Source organism: Vombatus ursinus, unplaced genomic scaffold (genome assembly GCF_900497805.2).
Source record: "Vombatus ursinus unplaced genomic scaffold, bare-nosed wombat genome assembly UNPS02000582.1, whole genome shotgun sequence".
NCBI classification, from domain to species: domain Eukaryota; kingdom Metazoa; phylum Chordata; class Mammalia; order Diprotodontia; family Vombatidae; genus Vombatus; species Vombatus ursinus.
In genome coordinates, this window is record NW_020940360.1 from 37,129,615 (window position 1) to 37,156,727 (window position 27,113).

Sequence of the window (27,113 nt, forward strand, 5' to 3'; positions counted from 1 at the left end):
TTTTTTAAGGCAATTGGGCTTAAGTGACTTGCCCAGGGTCACACAGAAAGTGTCAAGTGTTTGGTCTGAGGCCGGATTTGAAGTCAGGTCCTCCTGACTTCAGGGCCGGTGCTCTATCCACTGCACCACCTCGCTGTCCTAGTTGGTAACTTTTGAGGCATAATTTCAAGTTGCTTTCTAGTATCACTGTAACAACTTAAACTCCTCTAACAGTGCATCAATATGCCTTTTTTCACATAGTTTCGCCATGACACTTGTCATTTTTCTTTTTTTGTCAACTTTGCCAGTCTATTGACGATGAGATAGAACCTTACAACTGCTTTAATTTGCATTTCTCTAGTTAGTGATTTAGACCATTTTTTCATATGGTTACAAACAGCTTGATTTCTTCCCCTGAAAACAACCTTTGATATCATAAATTGGGGAATGGCTCTTTTCCTTATAAATTTGAGGTGGCAGCTAGGTGGCACAGTGGATAGAGCACCGGACCTGGAGTCAGGAGGACCTGAGTTCAAATCTGGCCTCGGACAGTTAACACTTAGACTAGCTGTGTGACCCTGGGCAAGTCACTTAACCCCAATTTGAATCAATTCCTTAGATATCTTGGAAATGAAGTCTTTATCAGAGAAACTCACAGCAAAGATGTTTTCCCCAGTTTACTATTTCCCTTCTCACATTAGTTGCACTGGATTTGTTTGTGCAAAAATTTTTATGTTGTATATATTCAAAACTATGATCCTCTTTATCTTTTGTTTAGTCATGAACTGCTCCTCTATCCATAGATATGAAAGATAATTTCTTCCTTGTTCCTCTCATTTGTTTATGATGCAAACTTCTGTATGTAGATAATTAGGTGGGCTTTTATCCTGATTAAGGAGACAAAACCTAAGACAAAGAGAATTAAAAGTAGTTTATTATAAGTACGTCAAGGTAGCAATTCCTTGATGAGCTAATCACTGGAGATCAGAGATGGTTTCAAGGTGGAGGGGTCAGCTTTTATTGGTAACTTTCATAATGGGGTAAAGACAATTCCATAATTAAAAGAGGCTGGGCCTTGGCATCTCAGTTCCCCTTCCCTCCCCCACCCCACCAAGGTGGCAAAGAGCAGGTAATGAAAAAAGTTGCAGACTTGATGTAGCCTTCCCCCAGCACAAGCAGGACTGGGAACAATTGGTTACTGAATGAACCTGACTTTCAATAAGCCATGTATCTATTTGGAGCTTATTTTGGTATATGGTGAAAGGTATTTATAATAAATTTAATTTCTGCCAATCTGCTGTCCATTTTTTCTTAGCAGTTTTTGTAAAATAGTAAGTTCTCAACTTGTTAGTTATGATCTTTGGTTTACTGAACACTAGGCTACTAGGTTTATTTGCTTCTGTACATTATGTACATAATCTATTCCATTGACCAACTTCTCTATTTTTAAAATTTGTACTAAAGCATTTTGATGGTTACTACTACTATATAGGTTGAGATATGGTACTGCTAGGCCTCTTTCTTTCACATTTTTTCATTATTTCCCTTGAATCAATCAATGAACATGTATCATGCTCCTACTATGTGCCAGGCACTGTGCTGAGCACTGGGGATAAAAAGAGAGGCAAAAGACAGTCCTCGCCCTCAAGGGGCTTTACAACATAATGACCTTTTGGTTCTCCCTGATAAATTTGTTTTATGTTTTTTATAGTTATTTTAATAGAACAGTTAGAAATTCTCTATCTTTTCCTGCTGGATTTGTTGGTGATATACAGAATAGTGATGACTTATGTGGATTTATTTTATATCCAGCAACTTTGTTTTTGTTTCTATTAATTTTTAGGTTGAGTCTTTTGAGTTTTCTACTAAGTACACAGTCATAGAATTGGCAAAAAGTGATTATTTCTTTTTTGCCTGTGCTTATTTTTTAAATTTCTTTTTCATGTCTCATTGTTTATTGCGAGACTTCCAGCACTATATGATAGAGTGATGTGACAATGACATCCTCCCTTTATCTCTATTCTTACTGGAAAGGACTCTACTTTATCCCTATTACATATGCTAGCTCTTGGTTTTAGATGTATACTATTTATCATGTTAAGGAAGAACCATTTATTTCTGTTTTCTAGTGTTTTTAACTGAAATAAGTGTTGTATTTGGTTAAAGCCTTTTTCTATATCTATTGATATAATCACATATTTGTTGTGGTTATTAACATGGTGAATTATGTTTATTGTTGTTTTCAGTGATGTCTGACTCTTTGTGACCCCTTTTGAGGTTTTCTTGGCAAAAATACTGGAGACAGATGAGGAAATTGAGGCAAACAGGATGAAGTGACTTGCCCATAGTTACACAGTCAATAAGTGTATGAGGCCTGATTTGAACTCAGGTCTTCCTGACTCTAGGCCTGGAACTCTAATCCACTGCACCATCTTACTGCCCAATTATGTATATAGCTGTTCTCAAATTGAACCAACCCTGCATTCTTAGTACAAATTCAACCTGGCCATAGTATATAGTATTTGTAGTATATCACTGTGGCCTCTTGGCTAACATTTTATTTAAAATTTTTGTATCAATGTCCATTAGGGATATTGATCTATAGTTTTATTTCTGCTTTCATTTGCCCTAGTTTAGGTATGAAGACAATGTTTTTTTCTTAGAATTTGGTAGGATCTCTTCTTTTACTATTTTTGCAGTTTGTGTAATAGAGTTGTTCTTTGAATGTTTGATAGAATACATGTGTAAATCCATCTGTTCTTCTGATTCTGTGCTTTGAGAATTCATTTATGGCTTATTCAATTATTTTTTTGAGCCAAGGTTGTTTAAATGCTCTATTTCTTATTCCATTAATCTGGGTAGTTTATATTTTGCAAACATTCATCATAATATCCTTGATTTCTTCATTTTTAATAAATTCTACTTTTCCATTTTTTGATACTGGTAATTTGGTTTTCCCTTGTAAAAATTAAATTAGCTGGGACAGCTAGGTGGCGCAGTGGATAGAGCACGAGCCCTGGAGTCAGGAGGATCTGAGCTCAAATCTGGCCTCAGACATAACACTAACTATGTGACTCTGGGCAAATCACTTAACCCCAATTGCTTTGCCAAAAAAAAAAAATTAATTAGCTAGTAGTTTTTTTTTTTGATTAAATGATTACCTTTCAATTTTGTTAGATTAATAAAAGATTTTTCTTTGATTTTAAGGTTTTCTGTTTTAAGGATTTTCTATTTAGATTATGAGCTCCTTGAAAGCAGGGACTATCTTTTGCCTTTTGTATGCAGTTTATCCCCAGGACTTAGCACAGTGCCTGGCACATAGTAGCTGATTAATAAATGCTTAATGATTGGCTATTTGGAATTTTTAAAAAATTGTTGGCTTTCTATTTTTTTTAATTGCATGCCCATGTGTTTGTTCTTTCTACTTTTGTTAACGAAAATGTTTAGAGATACAAAATTTCTCCTAGCTTTGGTTACATTGAAAAAATGTTAGGATGTTGTTTCATTGTTGTGATTATCTTTAATGAAATTAACTACTGTTTTTATATTTGTTCTTTGATTCACTAATTCCTTGGGATTAAGTTGTTGAACCTTCAGTTAATGTTTAATACTCTTTTCAGTAGCTCTATATTGAATGTAATTCTTACTGTACTTTGGCCAGCAATGGATGTGTTTAATATTTAATATACACTCCATTTTGAGAGGTTTGTATTCCCTAATACATGGTTTTGGTTTTTTTTTTGCAAAAATGCCACACACAGCTGAGACATATGTAAACTTTTTTATTCCTATTCAACAATGGCCAGAAATCTATGATATATAACTTTTTCTAAAATTCTATTTAGTTCCTTAACTTCTTTGTTGTTTGCTTAGATTTAGTTAGATTTGTCTAGCTCTGAAACAATAATATTGAGATAGTGTTGGATCCTACTTTCTAATTTATTTTGCTAGCCTCTTCTACTTTATGGGTGAATTCTTTTTTATGATTCAATGATGCATTTCCCTCTATCCTATTATCTCAGACCTTTTCCTCTCTTTGCTCCTCACTTGTACAAAGAGAGTCTCATGACATGAGTGCATTCAGCACCAATGTGCTAAGTTTAATGTAATCCACTCCTCTGCCCCTCTTCTCTTCCCTTCACCTATGCCCAATCACGAGTTCTTGCCCTTTCACAGGGCGGCTTAGGCCAGGGAGCTGCAACTTTTAGTGGTTTCTATATGATCAAGGGCATGGTCTGATCTCTGCCCTCCTGTGATTCTTAAGCTACAGACCCCAGTTTGTTTGTAGGGTACATAGCTGGAGGCTTGCCCATGGGAATAACTCTAGTTGATAGCTGCTGATTCCAGCCTCCTCTGTCAGGGAGCTGGAAGGTTCAGCAGATTCAGAGGCAATGCTGCCTGCCTGGGGTTCTGAGTCTCCCATTAGCTTTGGGGTGACAGCAATAGCACTGATGGCTTAATCCTGTTCTGGGCCCAGAGCTGAGTCCCTGCTCTGGTGTCAGAGAGGACTGAGTCCAAGATCTTAGAGTGACCAACAATGATCTTTTAATTGCTAAATTTCATGGTCTTTTGTGGCCTCTTCTTGGTGATCTCAACAGTTCCTATGGGTTCAATTACCTCCACACAGATGACTCACAAATTTATACATCCAGCTTTAATCTCTCTCCTGAACACCAAAAGTAAATCATCAACTGCCCGCTGGAAATTCCACCAGGATAACTCAAGGTATCCAAAATGGTGGTATCATCTTTCTCCCTAAGTCACCCTTCCTTGAAACCTCCACATTTGTTGAGGACATTAGCATCTTCCCCAGTCAGCCAAGCTCATCACTTCAATCTTTCTTGATCTTTACCTCTCCCTCATACCTCATATGGCCACCATCCTAGCTTGGGCTCTGGACTATTATAAGAACCTTCTAATTGGTCTTGCTGCTTCCATTTTCTTCCTTTTCTAATTCATCTATCACATAGTTGCCAAAATAATCTTACCAAGGCATAGGTCTGACCATATGTATCACTGTACTACTACTCAAAAACCATCAATGGCTCCCTATTTCCTCTAGGAAATTTCAATTTCCTTGGCCCAGTATTTAAGGCCTTCCATAATATACCTCCCACCTACCTTTCTAGTTATATTTCATATTATCACCCTTTTGTATATAATATGTTCCAGCAAAACTATACTATAACTACTAAGTGTTGCCCAGACATATAGTCCATCCAACACCACACCTCTGCTTAAGTCATTCCCCAATGACTAGAACCTACTCCTTCCTATATTCTGTCTCAAAGCAATCTTCCCTGATCCCCCCCAGTTAGTAATGTCATCTCCCTCCTCAAATTACTTTGTATTTACTTATTTGTTATTTCCCCTAGTAGAATGTTAAGTACTTTGAGGGCAGTGACTTTTAGTTTTGTCATACTTCTAATATCTTGCGCATTTTTTTAAAGGCAAGGATCCTAGAACTGTGATTTCATTACTGCAGAGAACTTCTAATGAAAATATTTCTTCTACCAACGCAGCCTGATAACTATTCTGCAATTTTCAGGCAAAATAGAGGCTGGGGCGGGCATTAAGTAGTTAAATAACTTGTCCAGGGTCACACAGCTAGGGCTGGGGTGGTGGGACTAAGACCAAAGTCATCCTGACTTAAGAAACCATCTATCTACTTCTCCCTCACTTGCATAGATAGCATGGAAGAGGAACTTAATATTGATTGTACTGAATTTCTCCCTAAACCTATGGCTCCTCTCTTTGTGTTCACTGCCTCTACCTGTGGCATCCAGTCTCCCATTTCCAAAATTTAGATGATCTCTTTAGCTCCATCCTCCCCTCTCACTTTCAATCACTTATCAAGTCTTACTGATTCTATGGCCACTACATAAGATACTATATCTAGCCCCTCTATTCCCACTGCCACCACTATAGTTCAGGCTCTTACTCATATGGATTATTAAAACAGCCTCCTAATAATCAACATGCATTTTTTAAGGATCTACTATGTGCCAGGCACTGTGTTAGGAAGGACAAACAGGTCCATTTCCTAAAAAAAGCATCCTTTCTATATGGGGAGATATGTACATAAATAAGCATATCCCAAATATACACACAATATGAGTTAACTTTGAGAGGAAGGCAGTAGCAGCTCAGGACCAGTATAGGTCTCATATAAAAGAAAGACAATTTTCTACAGCATAAACAAAATCAGAGGACTTAGATTCAAATCCTATCTCTTTCCTTTATTACCCTTGCAATCTTAGCTAAATCACTTAATCTAAGGACTCAGTTTTCCCTGAATATAAAATTGGGGGTTGGATTAGATGGCCTAAAGTCCTTAGAGCTCTAAATCTATGATTCTAGGATCTTTTCACCTGCATTCTCTCTGCCACCCCTCCCCCCCCATCCTTTACAGACACCTCAGGCTGCACCTTCCACATTTATCTGATCATAACATTCTACTCAAAAAATCTTCAGCATCTCCCTATTAGTCACAGCTGGCCTAATCTGATATTACTTCCCTCCAATGTACTCTACATTGTAGCCTAATTGTACCCTGAATATACCCTATACTTTTCCATATTGTTCATGTTGATTCCTATGCCAGTAATGTCTTCCCTCAACCCTCTTCACCAGGTGAATTATTATCCTTCCTTTAAAAGTCCTTTTCAGATGGCTTCTCCTCTATGATACCTTCTTTGATCCACCCCACTCAAACATCACAATAAGCTTGCCTTGGGCTTCATATATCACTGTTTTGCACCTCTCTAATGCACTTATTGTGATACACAATAATATAGGAAATGTCTTATCCCACTCTGGTCTATAAATTCTATCTCTTGGAGTGACACTCCACCTCACTCAAAACAGATGCCTGCATTGGCCATGTTAAAAAATGTTTGTCTCATTCTATGTGTTGAGTCCCTCACCTATCAGTAGGTGGGTCACAGGCTTTGTCTTTGATCCCACTGCACTAATCAGATAGAAAGTCTTTCAAAGTAGCTTGTCTTTTCGATTTTATTGTATAAATTGTTCTCTTGCTCCTTCACTGTGCATCACTTCATAAAAGTTTCCCAAGTTTCTCTAAAACTATCCCTTTTGACATTTCTTACATCACAATAGTATTCTATAACATTCATATACCATAATTTCCTCCACAACTGATGGGCATCCCTTATCTTCCACTACATAAAAATGGTACTACAAATTTCCTACAAAGGCAGCTAAGATGGCTTAGGGGATCAAGTGATGGATTTGGAGTCAGAAAAACCTGTTCAAAATCTCCCTCAGATGCTAGCTTTGTAATCACAGACAAGTCATTGAAACTCTATAAGCCTCAATTTCCTCATCTGTAAAATGGGGATAATACCTTGTAGGACTGTTATGAGGGCCAAAGAATATAATAAACATGAAGCAGTTTGCAAATTTAAAACCTTATTTAAACACTAGCTATTATATGGGTCCTTTCCCTCTCTTTGAGGTATAGGTAGGCCTAGTTAGGGATATCAGGGTAAGCATAGTTTTGCAACCTTTGGGGGTGAGGCATAGTTGCAAAGTGCTTTCCAGAACACCTGGACCAATTCACATTCCACCAATATCAATGGTCCTGTTTTCCTAAATCCTTCCAATCTTTGTCATTCTTTTTTTTTTTTGTCATCCTTGCCATTGTGATGGCTATGAGATAGAAGCCTAGAGTTACTTTAATTTGCATTTCTCCAATTATCAGCGATTTCGAGCATTTTGCTGGCATTTAAGACTCATCTTAAATCCAACCCCTTGGGATTTCCCTTTCCCCAAGCTGCTAATGTCCCTCTGGCATTACCTTCAATCTAAGCGTATTTGCCTCATACTTATTCCCAGCTAGTCTCCCCCATTAGATTAGGATCTCTTTGAAGGTAGGAACTGTTTTTGCCTCTTTTTTTTTGTATCTTTAGGGCTCAGCCCACCACAGTTTGGCGAGTAGGAAGTGCTTGATAGATGCTTGTTGACTGTATATCTGTCTCCTACCTAGGACAATGCCCTGCACACAGCTGTTTAATAAATATTTGAACTAAACGTCTATTTAATGCAACTTGATACAGTTTACTGCTCCTTTTAATGTTTTGCTTTTTATTATTTTCATAAATGTCTGAAGACGGCAACTTTGCCAGACTGCAACCACCTTTCACATGTCTGCCTCTTGATTTGGTCTGTTTCCAGACATACGCTTCCCATCCCTTCTATGTACCACAGAAGATAGAGAAATTTGAAACAGGAAGTAGTTTTGCCTTTGAATCCTAGATCCAAGAGAGGTCTGTTTTTTAATTGTCTTTCACTTTATTTTCTTCTGTCCTCAAGAATGAAAATGTGTTTTGTCTCAAAAACAGCTTATTTTAACTTATTTTTTTTGTAAGAGTGTTTGCTAAAATGTTAATGTCTGATTCAGATGTAGTGATTGCTATAGACTTCTTCACATAAAATTCTTCCCCAAAATCACAGTGTTTAGGAATTATTTGGGGGCATAAAGCTAGATATCTTTATATGAATATTTTACCTTAAGCATTTCTCTTTTTCAATTTTTTGGAAAATGGGCCTGGTTTAAAATAAAACAAAACCCTCTACCATTCCCACTCCTAACCTCCATCTTTTTTGATCCTTAAATAACCCTACTTCAACTCCTTTTAACTAGAGGAAAGGAGGAATGGACTGCCAATAATGGGGTGGGGGGGTGGTGGTAAGGCTTGTAATCCCAGTTTTGCTTCTTCTTCTGTAAAACAAATGATTATTTAGGCCTGGAAAGGATCTTAGCGATCACTACAGCTAGATTTAGCTGGAAAGGAGAACTTTTAGTTCAACTCTCCCCCTACCATAGAAGTTAAGTGACTTGCCCAGGGTCACACAAAGTAGCAGTAACAGGGGTGAGATTAGAACTTGGATCTTTTCATTCCAAATGAAAGATTCTCCAGAATATCACACTGCCCAACACACTTCATGTTTAATGAACCAGACCCTTCATTTCTCTGCTCTCGGCATTCTCTCTGACCGTTCTCCATGCCTGGAACACTCTCCCTCCTCCACTTCAAGTACTGACTTCCCTAGCTTCCATTAAGTCTCAAATAAAAACCCAAGGTCTTCAGGAAGCCTTCCCCAACCCCTCTTAATTCCAATGCCTTCTCTGTGTTAATTATCTCCCATTTATCCTGTCTATAGTTTGCTTTTATATTTGTTTATATGTTGTCTTTCCCATTAGATTGTAAACTTATGGAGGACAGGGACTGTCCTTTGCCTCCTTTTGTATCTCCTCCATTTGCCCAGTGCCTGACACATAGAAAGTACTTAATAAATGTTTATTGACTGACCTATTGTCTCCTAGATGTGGTACTTCCAAAGAGCAGGAGCCTGCTCAGACTAGCTGGGGAACTGATTATAAAACTTGCAGTGTGAACCTCGAAAGCTACAAATTGGGGCTTGATTTGTTGTCGTTGATTGTCTAGACTTATGAAAATGATAGAGAAAACGTTATTAATTCAGGTTAAACTTTTAAGTGTGCTGTGCATATGACATCTTTTTTTTTTTTTGAGAGCTGTTAACAGTTCATTCTATGATTCTTAACAAGGCAGGTCACTGCTTCCAAAGCTGACCAAAGCTAGAGGCTGTTTGCTTGGCACAGTGGCTACTTCCTGTTCTTTACTAAGGACACTCTGAACCCAGGGAAGAAGGTAAGGAGTCAGAAGAATTGTCCCACATGCCCAGGAAATCTGCTGCTTTTTTAATTGATTCCCGGCTGCTATCTTTTCCCCAAATCCTCCTCCACTGGGGAGTAAAAGAAGAAAATAACTGTAAGTTGGCATTTGCTACTGGCGTTCAGTGAGAAGTTCATAATAGCACCATAGTGTTAGAGCTGGAAGGGACTTCGGTCAAATCAACAATCATTTTATTAAGCACCTGTGCGTACCAGGAACTAAGCTAAGCCCTGGGGATACTCAGAAAGGCAAAACCAATCAGCCCCTGCCCTCCAGCAGCTTACAATCTAAGGCAAGCAACTAGGTGCAAACACTATATAATCAATGTTTTTGTTGTTTAGTTGTGTCAGATTCTTCTTGATCCCATGGACCACAGCATTGCAGGCCCTTCTATCCTCTACTATCTCACAAAATCTGTCCAAGTTCACTCTCCTTGTTTCCATGACACTATCTAACGATGCCATCCTCTGCCATCCTCATTTCCTTTTGCCTTCATCCTTTCCCAACATCAGGATCTTTTCCAGTGAATCCCACCTTCTCATTATGTGGCCAAAGTATTTAAGCTTCAGCTTCAAAATATACACAGAATAATGACCCTCAAGTTCAAATCCATTTTACACATGAGAAAACTGGCACCAGGGAGGTGATGAGCCTCTGTTTCTCTCCTCTACAAAAAAGCAATGTCTGATTCAGAAGCATTTTTTGCTGTTGATGTCTTCACAGCAAACATTTCCCAACTTTACAATTTTTAATTACAGCAGCTACCTCTCAGGGTTGTTGTGAGGATCAAATGAGATAATACTTATTAAAAAAGCGCTTAGCACAGTGCCTGGCACATTTGTAGGCTCTGTATAAACGTTATTATATCGTTAGGCTTTTTATTATTGTTGTTGTTGCTGTTGTTATTGTTATTAAATCATTCCGGAGGAGTAAGGCTGCCTAGGTGGCTCTCTAAGAATACTTTTATCTTAAGCATTGTGAACCTTTATCCTAAAAGCAAAATTCATGGTCAAAGTCGCTATTATTGGACTGCGGGTGGTAGTTTCTCGCAAGATTCCCTTGGGGTCACTCCTAGCCCCAGGCTCCCTCGTTTTGTAGATCTAGAAGTTGGGGTTCGGATCGCGGGGGCTCGGCCCCGTGCACCTCCCTCCTCAGCCCCCCATTCCGCAGGTGCCTCCCTAGAGCCTCGAGTCTTTTACCTCCGCTGTGCACTTGGCGATCTGAAACGGGATGCCCTTGAACAGCCCCACCACCTTCAGCTGAAGGACCACCTGCGGCGGCTGCTTCACACTGGGGCAGGGGTGAGGCACCGTCGGCTGGCCCGGGGGCCGGCTCTCCATGACCCCCTCCTTCGCCGACCCTCCGGAGGGCCCGGGATGCCGCCGCGCGCAGAGCTCGCCGCTGCCTCTCCAGGCCGAGAGACCAAACAGAGAGCCGTCCCCATGGCAACCGCGGCGCCCGGAGAGGCTGCCCCCTCCTCGAACGGAGGGGGCAGCCCTAGAGCGAGGCACACCAAGAGCTCTTTGCAGACGCTTCCCTCCCACCCCGCAGTGGTCCGAGGCGCCCCGCCCACGCACCCTCACATGACACTTAGGAAGGTCCCCAAGGGGCGTTTATTCACACCGCCAACTTCCTATTTTGTTCGGCTCCGGTCTCCCTTCCGGCCTGACCGCCGATCGGTTTCCTCACCCGGCGGCGATCCGCACTCCTTTCCACTGAGAGAGTTGGGGGGGGAAGGTTCCCTAGATGGTTGCCTAGGTAACGAGTTGGCGAGGGGGCGGGGCCGAGGGGCCACGCGCGCGGGCCCCCAGTGGGGGCGGGGGAAGGAGAATTCGGGGAGCGCGAGCGCGGAGGGGGCGGGGGGAGCCCGGAGCGCGCGCTCTCGGTTCCTCCCTCTCCGGGGCTGGGCTGGGGGCGCACCCTGCGCGCGCGCCGACGTCTCCTCCACGCCCCCCCCCAAGTCTGCGGCAACTCGGCGCGGCCCCGACAAGGCACCGGGTGCGGTGCAGACGCGGAAGGAGGAGGCTCCGAGGGCTCCCGCGGAGAGGGGTTCGCCACGGTCCCCCTGCTCCATCCCGCTCCGCAGCGTGCTGTGTCTCGTCTAGAAGCTGCCAGAGGTCACTCCTCGGAGGAAATCGGGCTGGGGAGGGAGCATTTCGGTCATCTAAAGGGGGGATGGGTGCATGGGGGGGCGGGCAGGGTCCTACTGGAGCGGTGGAGGGGGCCGGCCACCTGTGTACTACTCCCGCCCTCCTCCTCCTCCGCAGGCTTGGCAGGGTCTTTGCACGAAGTCGCCGTCCTAAGGGAGGTGCAGGGAGATCGAGGCAGCGCAGGTCCTGGGTCCTAGGCATTCTGTCCTGCCAACCATGGAGTCCGAGTCTGGCTCCTCCGTGCGCTTGAAGGTCTTCAACCTCAACTGCTGGTGAGGGATGGGGGATAGGCTGATAGATGTCCTTTGTCTCTAAACGGTGCAAAAGCCTGAGGGTGGGGGGGTGCACAGGAAAACCTGACAGATGTAAATCCTTTGTTTCTGTGGGATGCAAAAGCCTGGAAGGGGGGGGGGGGTGGGACGGGCATAAGACCTGTCGTGTGTATATATATATATCCTTAAAAACCGTATTGGGGGGTGGCATAGGAACACCAGACAGATGTAAATCCTTTGTTTTTTCGAGGTGCAAAAACTTGGATGGAAATGGGGGCGGGGCATAGGAAGACCTGACAGGTGTATCGTCCTTTGACTCTTCGGGGTGCGAAAGCCTGGATGGGGGTGGGGTGGATAGGAAGACCTGACAGACGTTAAATCCTTTGTCACTTCGAGGTGCAAAAGCCTGGATGGAATGGGGGGGGGTGTATAGAAAGACCTGACAGATGTATATCCTTTGTCTCCGTGGAAAGCCTGGATGAGGAGGGGGGGTGGGTGTCAGAGTGGGGGGGCTTGGAATAGGATTTGACAGATATAAATCCTTTGTCTCTGCTCAGTGCAAAAGCCTGGACTGGGAGGAGGGGTGGGAAGGAGGACCTGACCGAGGTAAAATCCTTTGTCTCTGCGGTGCAAAAGCCTCATGGGGTGGGGTACACGGGAAGACCTAATAAGATGTATGTCCTTTGTCTCTGCTTGGTGCAAAATCCTGAATGGGGAGGGTGAGATGGGGGGGGGAGGGCACAAATGTATACTTAACAGACCTGTATTGTTTCCGCATGGTATCAAAGCCTAAATTAGGGTGGAGTTAGACGGGTGTGAGGACATAGGAAGATCTGGACAGATCCATTGTGTCTTTGTGGTGCACAAACCTGGATGGGGGGGGGGTGATGGTGAGATAAGAGGCACAATGCAAAAGCCTAGATGGAAGGAGGGGGCAAAACGGGGTGGCACCCGACTGGTGAATATCCTTTGTCTCTGCGCAGTGCAAAAACCTGGACGGGTGGTTGGAGGTGGGGCGCTGTCTTTCAAGGATGACGTCCTGTCTCCACACACCCGCCCTTCCCTCTCCCCCACCCCCCTACCTGGGAGAGGATCTTGTGCAGGAGTACAGTAGCTAATGTAGGGCTTTAAGGCTTGCAAAGCCCTTAGACATGATTCATTTGATCTTTACGTGTTGGACCTCTTTGACAGCCCGGTGAATCTTAGGGATCCCTTCTCCGAATCGTGTTGTTAAACACTAGAAGAAGCAGGCACGTCAATTAATGCAATAAATTATAATTATACTTTGAAATAAAAACGTTCGCACCCTGCCGTCTCTATTTTCTTTGCCTTATAGATAAAAAAAAAAAAAGTGTACTAGAGCAATTGACACAGCTTGGTCCTTTGGTTATTCTTCAATTATTATTTATTATTCCTCAATTCTGGTCCATCTGTAGTATTAAGTAATTGAAGGAAATAGCTAAATTTCAGTTAGAGGTTAGTGGAAATAAAGATGTGATTTTTTTTTTCTCCCATCAAAATTCAGAGACCCTCTGAAATCTATCCGTAGACTCTAGGTCTGGGATCTAATCCTAATACCCTGCTCTCAGCTTGTGTCATTTTTGGGAAAATGGGCCACTACGCAGCAAAAAAGACTAAAGCCACCATCCCCAGCCCCCCATTCACAACCATGTTCTTATCTTTCCCAGGGCTATTCCTTACATAAGCAAGCATCGGCAGGTCAGGGTGCAGCATCTGGGGGACTTACTGAACCAGAAAAACTTCGACCTCGCCCTGTTGCAGGAGGTAGGAGTGCGAGGTGGTTGAAGGGAAGGGGTCAGGGAACCTGAGGGTCTGGGGAAAACTGCCCTATGCTAGAGGCCATCTTGTGCAGCTGCAGCTGTCATCCTGTCATCCTCAGGTGTGGAGTGAACGGGACTTTGAATCGCTGAGACAGAAACTGCTGCCCAACTACACTTGGGCCCACTATTTCCGAAGGTGAGAAGCCCCCAGGGATCTTCCGAGTTCACCATATCTTTCCTGCCCCCTTTTCTCCCATCCTCACAGCTTGGTGTGGGAGGGAGTAGAGGGAAAGGAACAGGAGAGTGTTCTCTACTCTGGCTCATCTTTGCTATCTTATCACCACCTCTGTTTTTCCTCCACCCCCAAACACAGATCATGGCCTTGAGCTTTGTCCAAGGGGTGTGATAGGCATAATATTCTAGTACTAGAGGGAGAAAGGGGTGGGAACGGGAGTGGAGCCCCCTCTCCTTGGCCACTAAGCAGGATCTGGCTTTCAGCGGATTCATCGGTAGCGGCCTCTGTGTCTTCTCCAAACACCCAATCCAGGAAGTCTTCCAGCATACGTACAGCCTCAATGGCTATCCCTACAAGGTAAGCCTTTTTTCTGATCGCTGCACCTCTACCTTTCCTTTGCACTTTTCCCACGTTTGGGTGCTTGCAGGGAAGCTGAGATAATTTTTGTGGGCCTGGACAAGCTCCTTATATTACTTCTACACCATATTTTGCTCCCCCCTGTAGGGGCCAACGGGATATAAAGAATAGGCTGTCTTAAATTGGTGGGGGGAGGGAGGGAGGGGAAGGTGAATCTATGTCCTGGATTTAATTATCCTAATTTTTTAATAATGGGAACTGTTCTTACATTTTTGTATTTTCTTGTTTGCCTCTTGGTGGGAGGGGATAAAAGTTGATTATCTAGTTATTTGAGTACATCTAACTGTGGAGAGAGTAAGTACCACAAGTGCCACTCCTGGTTGGCTGAGAGAGAACTTAGGACTGGAAGAAAGGATCAACATCCTTGGTCCAGAGAGCACAGGTGTATCATTTGAAAATGCCACTAGGAAGAAGTAATTGTGGGCAGTATCAGAAGGGGCAGTTTACTTAGGGATCCAGGGGACCTCACAGAAAAGTTTAATAAAGAATAAAATCAGCCTGTTATAACATAGTGGGGTGCTGGTTGGAGACTCATTTACAAGGACTGGGTTCAGATGTGGGCTCTTCCCTTACGGTTACCCTGTGTGATCCTTCTTTCACCCTGAGTTCTCTACTTTATAAAATGAGACTAAATTGTTTCTATGGTAAGGAACCACAGAGCAGGAACCCTGAAACCATAGGGACAAGCCCTGTGAAATCTATCTATGGACTCCAGGTTTGAGGTCTATCCCCAATACCCTGTGCTCAGCTTGTGTCATTTTGGGGAAAATGGGACTGGTTCTGAGATGAAGCTGAGTATTGGGTAGGGAGCAACACTGCATTTTAAATTACCCTCCTCCTTCCAGATACATCATGGAGACTGGTTCTGTGGGAAAGCTGCTGGCATGCTGGTGCTGGAGATCTGTGGGATATTGGTCAATGTCTATGTGACTCATGTGAGTAACAACCCCAGAGCAGGGCAGGGCAAGGCAAGGCCAACAATGAAATGAAATGACTGGTTCCCAGATGCTGTTCCCAGTTCTATGTAGTAGGTTCTGCAATAGAACCTCCCGGGAGGAAAGGATCCCACAGGTTTCTTAGAAGCTTGTGGGGAGAAGGGTTCTAGCCACATATTTTCCTGTATTTCCTACCCTCCCAAGAGGACATAGAATAGCTAGACATGGTCTGTCACTCTCTCTCTCTCTCTCTTTCTCTCTCTCTCTCTTTCTCTTTCTCTCTCTGGCCCTCAGCTCCACGCTGAGTACAATCGAGAACATGACTACTACCTTGCCCATCGTGTGGCCCAGGCCTGGGAACTGGCTCAGTTCATCCAGTGTGTGAGCTGTGGTACTTGGACTGAGCAGGATAGAGAAAGCAAGGGTGGAGCATAGAGGGGGTTGGGCTAATGGGCTTGCTTGCACCCTGAGTTGGGGGGATGGGGAGTCCCAGGGAGTGGTAATTTTTGGACTCGATTAAGCTCTCACCCATGTGTCCCTGAGTCTAGAACCTGAGAAGGCTGAAGCATGTTTGGGGGCTCTGAGCTGTAAGGGAGAGAAGTGGAGAGAAGTTCCTCCTTCTCACCATGCTCGGGTTCTCCTAGCCATACTTCCAGAAGAGCCGATATGGTTCTGTTGTGTGGGGACCTCAACTCACACCCAGGAGACATAGGCTACCGTCTCATAAAGGAGTGGATAGGTCTGGAAGATTCCTACCTTGAGACCCAAGACTTCCAGGTAAGTACTTTGTCCTGATTTTCACTCTCTTCTTGATTCCAAATCCTTTTTCTGACCATACCCTGCTGTCTTATGTGTTGTACTCCTCATTCCTCCCCACACTGAGCCAGCTGCATCCTCTAGATCATAAGCACTGAACACATTATTTCTCTAGGGCTGTGAGGATGGCAGCACCATGGTTCCCAACAACTGCTTTGTGAACCCTCGAGAGATGGAGCATTTTCCCAGAGGAGTCCGCATTGACTACATCCTCTTCAAGGTCAGGCCTCCCTTCTGCCACCAGCATTCTCCAAGGCCTCCATCATCCTCAGATTTCTCACCACCCTTCAGATTGCCCATTTGTCCTCTGTCTTGTCTGTTATCTGGGGTCTGAAGGGGCACCAACTTGCAAGTGAATGGATTTGTTGGGGGATTTTGAGTGGTTTAACTCTGGCTTTTATTTTCTAGGCTATTTCTGGGTTCCGCATCACTTGTGAAACCCTTACAACCACTACAGGCAACATCTCTGATGATGCAACTGGCCGCAGCATTCCCCTCTCTGATCATGAGGCACTGATGGCCACACTGGCTATAAGGCCTGCTCCCATCGAGCAGAATCGTGACTCGACACGTGGTGAGTCACTCCTATCCCTTTTGGGTTTTCCGTTCCCGCTGTGACACATCTCTAGACCAAAGATTTACCTCCCTCCCTCTCCCTCCCTGTACCTCTGACTGATGTCCACTTTATTTCAGATGCAGAAACACAGGCATCATTGATGGGCGTGCTGCACGAGGCATGGACAGAAATGGGGCTGGGCCTGGCTGGAGCCCGTCAGTGGGTTTACTCTACTGGTCACCTGTTTAGCCTGGGGCTGTTGCTGTTGTTTCTGGGAGTGGGGTCTATGTTGTTTGAAGAAATACCCTGGGTGGCTGAGGCCCTCTTCATGATTCTTGGAGCAATAGTGCTTCTAGGGTCAGGTGGGCTGTATCTTACATCTCTTCATGAAAGTAAGGCCTTGTATGAGGCCCAGGCTGAGATAGAGTTGGCTATGGAGATGGCTAAAGAGGTTCAGCCTGAAGCCGTGGAGCTCAGCTCCACTTCTTCCCTTCTACGTACCTCCATACAGTCAGAATCAAAATAAAACAATAAAGAGTTATTATCTGCACTTTTGGCTCTCCCTTTTTATTGGAGGTGGGAGGAGGGTAAAGTGGGAGCCTCTTTCTATAAGCCCATGTCCTACCCCAAGCAGAACACTGCAGCCAGTATGAATCCTGTGTCCAATGGACCTTTTTTTTATTGTTGACATCGGGTTGGGTATCCTGCGGGGCCCACTTGAGCACGGCCAGCGCCATGGAATCCAGAGCTGGGCACAGCTAAGCTGCATGCAGGAGCCCAGGTGGCGCCTTGGGGAAGTCTGGCAGTGAAGGCAGTGGCAAGCACCCCCCTCAGCCTTGGTCCCCAGCCCCCTGCACCATCTCACTAAGCCGACGCTCTTCACGGAAGCGAATCAGGGCATCTCTCCGTTTCACCACGTCCAGCAGCTGCTTCAACATCTGTTCTTCAGCCTGCTTCTCCTTGGCTGTCTTCAGGGTCTCTGAAGGAAGCAAAGGAGGTCTTAACAGAAGGCTGGTGTGAATCACTGCCACCCTCACGATCAGGGCTCCTTCGTCCACCAGAAAGGAGCAGCTGACTCGGGATGCCTCCCTCCCCTCTCCTCACCTTCCCTGTCCATATAGCCTCTCAGCTCCTGGTCCAGCTGCCACTGCTCCTCTTCCAGGCCCAGCTCCTGGACCCTGTATGGAGGTTGAGAGAGAGGAAGAGAAAGCACTACAGATGCACAAACTGCTTGGGACAGAGCCAGAGCCCCAGAGCCCACCAGTGTCTCTGTGCTTACGTGATCATGAGATCAGCTTCCTCTGCCACCAAACTGTTCTTTTTTTGAATGAGGTCAAGTAGTTTTTCTACCCATAGTTTCTCCTGTTCTGAAGAGCCTATTTTATGAATGGGGGGGGGGGGGTTAGCAGACATGGAGAATAGTGGGAAATGACAAAAAACAAAATTATCTCAGGAGAAACAGCCTGGGCTGTGAGGTGCAGAGCTCATTTGGAGACAGGGCTTGCCTGGAAGGGGCAGGCAGAGGATGCAGTAAATACTCCATGGGTCCCCCTCCCCTCCCCTCCCCTGGCTTCCACTCACAGTTCTGGCTCCTCAAAGCTAACTCCAGCCTCTTGCCCTCTGCCTCCAGTTCTCGAAGTGAAGCTTCAATCTCATCAAGACGCCGCTGAATAGCCTAACATGAAAGACGCAGGAAAGTCAGGCTAAGCTCCAAAGAATGGGGTAGGAATTGGTTCTATTCTTGTTCCCTCTCCTCCCCCATTTCTTTCAGGGCCTTGAGCCCTCTTTCTCAGGACCCTGTATCCCCATGCATCTCCTTTGTCCCATGTAGGTCTCACTTGGGCCTTGCAGAATCTTTTCATCTCTTCCTCTTTGGCTCTGCGAAGCAACGTCCGCCGCCATGTTGGGTACTTCTCCATGGTGCCCGAATTCTTGGCAAAGTTCAATAGGGTCTGTGACAGGACCAAGCAGTCAGGAATGGGGCCAGGGGCAGACCTGGGATCTATGCCAGGTATCCCTAGTGAATGGGTTCTTAAAAGGGGCTAAGGGAAGAGGAGGACAGTGTTTGGAATGGTGAGGGTATAAGATCTGGACTGGACCTTGGGAAGGGGAAGAGGGAGAAATTTTGTATTAGGGCTTGATAGGGAAATCTGAGGGTTGAAAGGAGTAAAAAAAAATTCTATCTCCACTGAGATGGTCAGTTCCTTGAGGAGTGAAACCATGCCTCATTCTTTTTCTTTTTTTTTTTCAGGGCATTTGGGGTTAAGTGACTTGCCCAGAGTCACACAGCTATTAAGTGTTATGTGTTTGAGGCCACATTTGAACTCAAGTCCTTCTGACTCCAGGGCCAGTGCTCTATCCACTGCGCCACCTAGCTGTCCTTCCTCATTATTTTCTTATTGATATGTCACAGAGGCTCTGGGTCTAGGGGATAGAAAGCCAGCCTCGAAATCAGGAAGACCTGGGTTCAAGTCCTGCTTCTGACACATACTGGCTATGTGACCCTGGACAGGTTACCTAACTTCCTCATTCCCCACTAACTTTCTAGGACTCAAAACTTCAAAGAAGATGCCAATATGTATCAGTAGTGGAAGTCCCTACATTGATGAAGTCAGTCTCATTCCCACGTCACAAGGCTAGGCACTTCCTAGTCCTATCACTATTCTTCACTCACCTGTTCTACATCGGAGGTTAAAACCAGGTCTTCTTCCTCTCCTTCCTCTTCCTCACTAGAGGAGGGACCCTCATCTTCCTCTTCCTCCACATTTGAAGCAACTGAGCTCAGGAGCTCTGCACAGGGGAAAGACAGATGAGGCCTGAGAACTTTACTTTTAACGCCACCCCAAAGCTTCCCTTTTAGGCATTCCAGCCCTGCCCCACTGTGGTTGGCCGGGTACCTGGCGGGGGAGAAAGCAAGGTTTGTGGTAACCTCTGGACAGGCACTCCCCAGCCTGCAAAGCTGCCCTCTAGGGCCTGGCGGGCCAAAGCAGAACAGCTTCGGGGAGGTTTGGGGGGTCCCTCCATCTCGGCATCTGGGTTGAAATTAAGTGATGATAGCGACCGACGTTCAGGGCTGGAGAGTCTGATCAGTTTTCTTGAAGGCGGCTTGGGAGGACCTTCCATCTCTGGAGGAGCTGGGGGTGTCCTGGGGGACACTGCCTCGGCCTCTTTTTCTTCATTCTTGCTGGGGGGCTCCTGGAAGAGCCAAGATGCATAGCTGTTGACTTGAGATTGGCCTCTCACTCTGTACAAGCAATAACCTGACCCTCAACATTGACCCCAGGGACCCTAGGATAGATAATCTACTGGAAACTTCATATAGTCACCACTTAATAAAATTCATCAAAATGCTATCCACCTTCAGAGAGAGAACTGATGAAACTATGAATGCAGGTTGAAGCATACTTTTTTACTTTATTTTTCTTGAGTTTTTTTGGTCTGTGTTGTCTTTTGCAACATGGTTAATATGTAAATATGTTTTGCATGACCACATGTGCAATTGATATAAAATTGCCTTCTGAAGGAGGGGGGAAAGGTAGGAGGAGGGAGAGAATTTGGAACTCAAAATTTAAAAAAATGAATGTTAAAATTTTTCATTACATGGAATTGGCAAATATTTAAAACGAAATAAAAATATGTTGGGGAAAAAAATAAACATTCGTCCATTCATTCAAAACCATCCCCTGCCCTAAGGCACCTGCCACTCTTACCTGGTCTTTGGGGGCTCCATCACAGACACTTAGGCTGGCAGATTGAGGGAAGTGTAAGAGGCAGTAGAAGTGGCCTGAGGATGAGAAAGGGTGTGGAGTGTGACCTGACAGAAGTCTGGATCTGTCAGTCCAGTTCCTCACCATTCCCATGGGGTCAGGGACCCACAGGCCCCCAAACTTGGGAGTCTTAGTAGGCAGTGGACAGAAAGTACTGAGAAAAAAAATGAGATGGAAACAGTGTTGACTTAGCTCATCATTGAGAAGATTCCACTTTCTGAACTTGTTTCTCCAAATAAGAAACAGAGAATGCTGACCTACTGCCCCAGTTCCTCCATCTCCCTGGCAATGCCCTCACCATCCCCGGCGTGCTGCCGGTAGCCTTCTGGCCACAGTGGGGCCTCACAGCTGTGGCATTGGAAGCAGCGGCGGTGGAAGAAGCGGCCATCAGCGCAGATTCGCTCCAGGATGTACAGGCGCTCCCCACACAATGAGCACAAGTCACCGGCCTCTGCCTACCTCCCAAGGAAGCAATAAGAAGAAACAGAAGATGAAGAGTGGTGGATTCAGACCCAGCCCTGAGACTCTCCTAGAAACTGGTTCTTCCCACACCTTCCCTCTGACCCTCCCCTCCCACCCCCCACCCTACTTCAGGCTTTTATCTAGGCCCCAGTTACATTTGCTACTGGTTCTGTTCTTGCTCAGTTGTGTCTGACTCTTTGTGACCTCATTTGAGATTTCCTTGGCAAAGAAACTGGAGTGGTTTGCCATTTCCTTCTTCAGCTCATTTTACAGGTAAGGAAACTGAGGCAAAATAGAGTTGTGACTTGCCCAGGGTGACACAGATAGTACGTGTTGGAGGCTGGATTTGAACTCAGGAAGATGAGTCTTCCTGACCCCAGGCCTGGTGCTCTATCCACTGTGCCACACAGCTGCCCCATTAGGTCTGTACAGTATACATTATTCACTTTGGGGCCACTACAGATGTTCCTTAACTTTCAAACCTCAGTGCTCACCTCTTGGTCTGCTGGCAGAGGATTCTGTGGAGTTACTGGCTTCAGGAGGGTGGGTTCAGTAGGACTTGGCATCTTGGACTCAGACTAAAAGACCATTCAGACATTAGGGGTGAAAGGGAGGGTGGACTGGGCATGAGAGGAGTGAGGGGATAGTGAACAGAAAGGATAAGGTTAAAAGAAGAAAGATGAGAAAGGGGAGGAGGTAGCTCATTGCCCTGGTCCAACGCTTACCTCTAGACGAGGCTTCTTGCCACCACTATCCTCGCCATTCTCCTGGAAAAATCAACAACTGGCTTAGGACTGGCTTTTACCTTTCTCCATTCCCAGCGCCTTTTGTCCCTTTATCTTCCCCCTGTCCTAAACAACCCTACCCAAACATGCAACCTTGGGAAGGTCATTTTTCTTCTCTGCCTCAGTTCCCCATTTATAAAAGAGAGGTTTGGTTTGCACGATCTGTAAGGTTCTAACCACTTCGGCTATCACCGTCTATGTTCCTTATTACAGGGAACCCTTGATAGGAGCTAGGGGCAGAGGGCAACTGTATGTGGCCCCAATCCCTTTCAATTCTGCTCTACCCTAACACCGGAGATGCTTCCATAATCCCAACCTGGGAACGGTTCCTCTGCAGCGTCCTCTGCAGTTTGCTAAGGAACAGGACAGCGCTGGCAGTCCCGGTAGACAGGGGGCCGACAGGACCTGAGGAGAAAGAGAGACACTGCGGCCGCTGGCAAAGAGAACCTACATGCTCCATCCCAGCCTGGACCTTCCACCTTGGTCCCTGAAATGGTCTGGAAAAGGATTCACTCCTAATAATGTGCCACAACTTTCCTCTCTAGGGTCCTCAGGAAGCATTTAAAATATTTCTTTAGGGGCAGCTAGGTGGCATAGTGGATAGAGCACCAGCCCTGGAATCAGGAGGACCTGAATTCAAATCTTGCCTCAGACGCATGATACTAGCTGTGTGACCCTGGGCAAGTCACTTAACCCCAAATGCCTCGTAAAAATAAATAAATAGATAGATAGATAGATAGATAGATAGATAGAGAGAGAGAGAGATAGAGAGATAGACAGACAGACAGATAGATAAATGAAATATTTCTTTACAAGGGCAGCTAGGTGGCACAGTGGATAGAGAGTGCTAGGCCTGAAGTCAAGAAGACTCATCATCATCCCAGGGTGGTTGTGAGGATCCAGTAAGATAACAGAAGTAAAGTGTTTTGTAAACCTTAAAGCACTATAGAAATGCTAACTGCTATCATCATCATCATCATCATCATCATCAGTTCTACCAGGCTTGTGTGAAAGCATTATTTGGTGGCTTAGAGGTTGGTGACACCAACTTATATATGAATGGTAACTTAAGGGTTACAAAGAGCTATGCAAGAAAAATTACCCCCATTTTACAGATAAAGAAATTGAGGTTCAGCAGGGATAAAATGGCCTGACTGATCATTCCCATGACCACAGGCCCTGCAGAGGTACCTGGGCTATTTGGAGTCCTTCCGAAGGCACTGTAGAAGTGAGTGAGGTAGGCAATAAGGCCCAATGGATCAGTCCCAGACACCAGCACCTGTGGAGGGATCACCGGTGCAATGCCCAATTCTTGTTCAGCCAGCTTTACTGCCAAGGCTGTGGTCTCCAGAGCTCCAGCCCCTTGTAGGGTTGAGAAGTCACTACGGACAAGAGTAAAAGAGAAGGAAGAAATAATAAGGGAATGGAACCATCAAGGCACACAGGGGACAAGGGAAGGAAGAGGAAAAGGGTTATAGGAAGGCAATGATGGGCTGTGGGGCTGGGGGAGGGAAGCATCAACAAAGAGTAGGAAGGGAAGGGCAGGGGATTAGCAGAGGAAGTCTCATCTCCCATTCGACAGGCCTCAACTGAGTTACAGACATTGACTCCAGGCAATTAAATAATTTAATTGATTAATTAAACAGAATAGGACAGGGGGCACAAAGGGACCTAAGTAAGAGGGATCTCAATTATCAAACAAAACCACCAATCATCCCCTTCCCCAGGAGTTCACAGCAACTACTACCAAATTCCTCTCCACATCTTATTCCCCCATGACAGCCCTCACCCTATCACTCACAGCAGACTGGGTCGGAACCGGTGCACCAAAGCGCAAAGTGCCCGACCATCGGCCCAAGAGGATGAGAAATCTGTGACCTGAACACCTGGATATCCAGCCGTCTGCTTCTGGCACCAAAGGAGCAGTTCCTCTTGGGTGCCCACCAGTCCTAGAAGGAAGGGGGAAGGTCATCTGTGCTCCTGGAAATCACACCCAACAAGGCTCTACAGGGTCCTAGCACCAGGGACCATTGGCACTGCTCTGAGCATAGGGTAGGCAGCAAATGGGCAAAGGACACCTAACATCACCACCATCATCACTCATGTTTGTGCAGCACTTTGTTTTACAAATGCTCTCTTACATGAGGTCTTGTTTCCCAGTTTACAGATGACAAAACTGAGGTACAGAGTAGGTAAGTGATGCTCATAGTCATACCTAGGCAGCCAGCTGCTATGGTGGAGAGATCGCTGAACTTGGAGATGGGAGGACCTGAATCCTCAGACACTTACTAGCTGGGTGACCCTGGATTAAGACCCTTAATGTCTCCAAGCCTGAGTTCCTCATCTGTAAGGTGGGGATAATAACAGCACCTATTTCACTGGGTTGCTATCAATATCAAACAAGATTATGTACATTGACTTGCAAACTCTAAATTGCCATATAAATGCTAGCTACCATTGTCATCATCATTATTTTTCACAAATCTAATAAAGTAGCACAGATTAGACTTAAAATCAGGTCCTCTGACTCCAAATTCACTGATATTTTAATTCTACCACACAGTCTCTTTTCAATAACATTATTAGCAATGGTAAGCATTGCTAGTGGGTCAGCGGGCAATCTTCCCTGAGGCAGGCTAAGGACCCACCTCATAGGGATCATGGACCACTTTCCTGACATCACAGGAACCAGGGTATCAGAAGGGCAAGGATCTCCATCCATCTGAACTGTCTTTGCCATCAGGACTCTCTAAGACTCTGACCACTGGTGGTAGGGGGAGAAGAGGGATAGGGAAGACTTAACTCAGAGTCCTATCAAGGGCAATTGCTGATTTGGCTGGGCACATAGGGCATCAGGATGTAGAAAGAAAAGGAATCAGGGAAGGTGGCTTGAAGAAGGAAAGGGATTTTTAAAAAATTTTTAATTTTTACTAATATATATATAATATATATATATATATATATATATGGAGAGAGAGAGAGAGAGAGAGAGAGAGAGAGAGAAAGGGGGGAGAGCGGTAGTTTCTTAAGAGAGGCAGGGCAAGGAATGGTATCCGGACCACAGTGTTTCGTAGGGCCACTAACTACTCTTCAGGATAGGGGTACATCACACAGGGGTCGAGGTAGGGGTGAAGTACTTGGCATTAGAGATAGACAAGAGAGGGCAGGGCCCACTCACCAGGGGCAGGGGGCTTTGGAGAATCAGCCTTGCCATTCTTCTTCTGCTCCAGTTCCTTGCCCCCTGTGTCATAAAGATCTCGTACCTAGAATTGGACCCTGCTAATTTTAGATTATTTAAACGATCCTCCTTCCCCCCAGCAACCCAGGTCAACCTAAATCCCTTTCTGTCCACAGCTCAGCCCACCATGAACTCAAACTCATCCGTACTGGGGGACCAACGGGGCAGGTGATAGATAGGAAGGGCAGGAGGATGACTGACCTGTTGGGGAGTCACAGAGCGGAGGTTCAAGTTGGGATATCGAGAAGCTGGGTCTAGGGTATACTGGGCTATATTGCGATGCATGTTTTCAGGGGAGGTCTGTGATAAGAGCTGGTACAAGCTCTCCCTGGGGGGAAGAAAGGGATGAGGGGTGGTAAGCAGCAGAATGATGAGTATGGAGGAGGTTGGTGAGTTTCCATCATCATGGAGAGCCCATCACCATTGCTCCCTCCCTACCAGTCTCCATTCATTGAAAACCCCACTCCCATTGCCTCTACTCTACAATCTCTACCCCTTCATCAGTCTCTCACAACCTTTCCATTTCCCTCCACCCCCACAGTATTCCTTGGCCCCATGCTCACCTCTCTGCCAGAACATGCAGGGGCTGAGCACCCCCTGCCCACTGCTTCACCATCCAGGCTGCATCAAAGGCTGCTAAGAAGCCACGGGCCACACCAGTGCCCAAGGGCCAAAAGGGCTGGAGGAACATCGAAGCAATAAGAAACAACAAAGCACACAGTGGGTAGGGGGCATTCATTCCCTCCATGTTCCCACCATCTGCTCCGGTTCATGTTTAAAGAGTTACAAATCCCATGTTTAAAGAGTTACAAAGCAAAGAGTTACAACAACAAGAGAGAGAATGTTCTCCCCTCTCCCCTCCTTCTTGCCTACCCCATAATCACCAGGCAGCCCTCCCACTGCCCCCTCACCTCTCCCAGGCAGCCCTCCCACTGCCCCCTCACCTCCCCCAGGCAACCCTGCCACTGTCCCCTCACCTCCCCCAGGCAGCCCTGCCTGCCACTGTCCCCTCACCTCCACCAGGCAGTCGCCCACTAGCTCCAGCAGCACTCGGGCCCCGTGTTTCTCTTGTACCCGTGCGGCGCTCTCTGCCCTTGTCATGCTTGTGAAGTCGAAGGCAGCAACGTCTGGCCGGCCACGGGCATCACAGGCAAACTCCAGGTTGCCAAGTTTGCCGTGGGTGGCAAAGTCAGCAGCAGCCCGGGCAAAGCGGTGCAGGGCTTCTGGTACTATGTTGTCGCGGCCCAGGAGCTGCTCTGTATTTACAAAGTCCTGAAGGCCACCAAGGACAGAATCAAAGACCCAGAAAATCAGCGAGAAAGTTGGAGTTGGGAGGAATCTTAGAAGTCACCTTAGCCAGTATGCTCATTCGGCACAGATGGAAATGAATGAGGGTCCAGAGACTTGAAGGGAGCTGTCTGAGACCACACCACCAGAGAGGCAGAGCTCAGATTTGAACCCACTTGTCTGTCTCCCAGTCTTGGGCTCTTTCCATGACATCAGGGGCTGTGCTGGGGGGACCCCTGCTTCCTGCACATTTGCTGTCCAACCTCAGGACCCCAAAGGGACCACTGTCACCTACTAAAAATCAAGCATGGGCATTTGCCATGGAAGTGGGGTGGGAAACCACTGTGAAAGACTGTTGAACACTGTCCAATCAGAAGCAGCTAGGTAGGCTTAAAGTTAAGAAGACCTGCCTCAGATACTTCCTGGTCATGTGGGCAAACCCTTTTACCTTTCTCAGCCTCAGTTTCATTGTTTGTGAAATGGGCATAATAACAACACACACACACACACACACACACACCCATCCCCAAGGTTGTTGAGACGATTAAATGAGATAATATCTCTCATGCAAAGTATTTTGCAAACATTCAAGTGCTATATAAATGTTAGCTGTTATTACAGTGAAGTACATCTCTGTTTTGGGGAAAGAAGCAAGGGTGGGGAGGGTGGGAGAAGAGAATGGAACAAGAAATTTTTAAATGTCTCCTATATGAC

General features: G+C 45.6%; 3 protein-coding genes across 5 annotated transcripts in view; 1 reads left to right on the forward strand and 2 right to left on the reverse strand.

Annotated features, from left to right (window-relative positions):
- Window positions 1-11,241, reverse strand: part of PPIL6 (peptidylprolyl isomerase like 6) — a 61,826-nt gene extending 50,585 nt beyond the window's left edge. For all 3 annotated transcript variants that reach the window (XM_027854940.1, XM_027854932.1, XM_027854950.1), the window contains exon 1: window positions 10,898-11,241. In XM_027854940.1, the coding sequence (XP_027710741.1) occupies window positions 10,898-11,038 (141 nt within the window). In that variant the 5' untranslated portion in view covers window positions 11,039-11,241. The remainder of the gene's footprint in view (window positions 1-10,897) is intronic.
- Window positions 11,242-11,368: 127 nt separating this feature from the next.
- SMPD2 (sphingomyelin phosphodiesterase 2) lies at window positions 11,369-17,410 on the forward strand. Its single transcript, XM_027855675.1, has 11 exons — window positions 11,369-11,456; window positions 11,660-11,815; window positions 13,809-13,905; window positions 14,021-14,097; window positions 14,400-14,493; window positions 15,399-15,488; window positions 15,783-15,865; window positions 16,133-16,265; window positions 16,420-16,524; window positions 16,713-16,878; window positions 16,998-17,410. The coding sequence occupies exons 6-11, from the start codon at window positions 15,438-15,440 to the stop codon at window positions 17,384-17,386; spliced, it is 927 nt and encodes a 308-aa protein (XP_027711476.1). The 5' UTR covers window positions 11,369-11,456; window positions 11,660-11,815; window positions 13,809-13,905; window positions 14,021-14,097; window positions 14,400-14,493; window positions 15,399-15,437; the 3' UTR covers window positions 17,387-17,410.
- A 100-nt stretch (window positions 17,411-17,510) lies between these two features.
- Window positions 17,511-27,113, reverse strand: part of MICAL1 (microtubule associated monooxygenase, calponin and LIM domain containing 1) — a 15,722-nt gene continuing 6,119 nt past the window's right edge. Inside the window, exons 8-25 of the mRNA XM_027855635.1 lie at window positions 26,127-26,384; window positions 25,676-25,791; window positions 25,314-25,440; window positions 25,053-25,137; window positions 23,676-23,823; window positions 23,066-23,256; window positions 22,191-22,279; window positions 21,815-21,856; window positions 21,584-21,667; window positions 20,926-21,082; window positions 20,571-20,644; window positions 19,758-20,055; window positions 19,535-19,650; window positions 18,699-18,812; window positions 18,442-18,535; window positions 18,140-18,236; window positions 17,965-18,038; window positions 17,511-17,839 (exon numbers count right to left, since the gene is read on the reverse strand). Of these exons, the coding sequence (XP_027711436.1) occupies window positions 17,691-17,839; window positions 17,965-18,038; window positions 18,140-18,236; window positions 18,442-18,535; window positions 18,699-18,812; window positions 19,535-19,650; window positions 19,758-20,055; window positions 20,571-20,644; window positions 20,926-21,082; window positions 21,584-21,667; window positions 21,815-21,856; window positions 22,191-22,279; window positions 23,066-23,256; window positions 23,676-23,823; window positions 25,053-25,137; window positions 25,314-25,440; window positions 25,676-25,791; window positions 26,127-26,384 (2,313 nt within the window). The 3' untranslated portion in view covers window positions 17,511-17,690. The remainder of the gene's footprint in view (window positions 17,840-17,964; window positions 18,039-18,139; window positions 18,237-18,441; window positions 18,536-18,698; window positions 18,813-19,534; window positions 19,651-19,757; window positions 20,056-20,570; window positions 20,645-20,925; window positions 21,083-21,583; window positions 21,668-21,814; window positions 21,857-22,190; window positions 22,280-23,065; window positions 23,257-23,675; window positions 23,824-25,052; window positions 25,138-25,313; window positions 25,441-25,675; window positions 25,792-26,126; window positions 26,385-27,113) is intronic.

Bases quoted from the DNA above. Each gene is read 5' to 3' on its own strand.
- SMPD2 (XM_027855675.1), top strand. From the start codon at position 15,438: ATGCTGGTGCTGGAGATCTGTGGGATATTGGTCAATGTCTATGTGACT. The intron at 16,266-16,419 runs GTAAGTACTTTG...TTATTTCTCTAG, and splicing joins TTGAGACCCAAGACTTCCAG to GGCTGTGAGGATGGCAGCAC. The intron at 16,525-16,712 runs GTCAGGCCTCCC...TTTATTTTCTAG, and splicing joins TTGACTACATCCTCTTCAAG to GCTATTTCTGGGTTCCGCAT.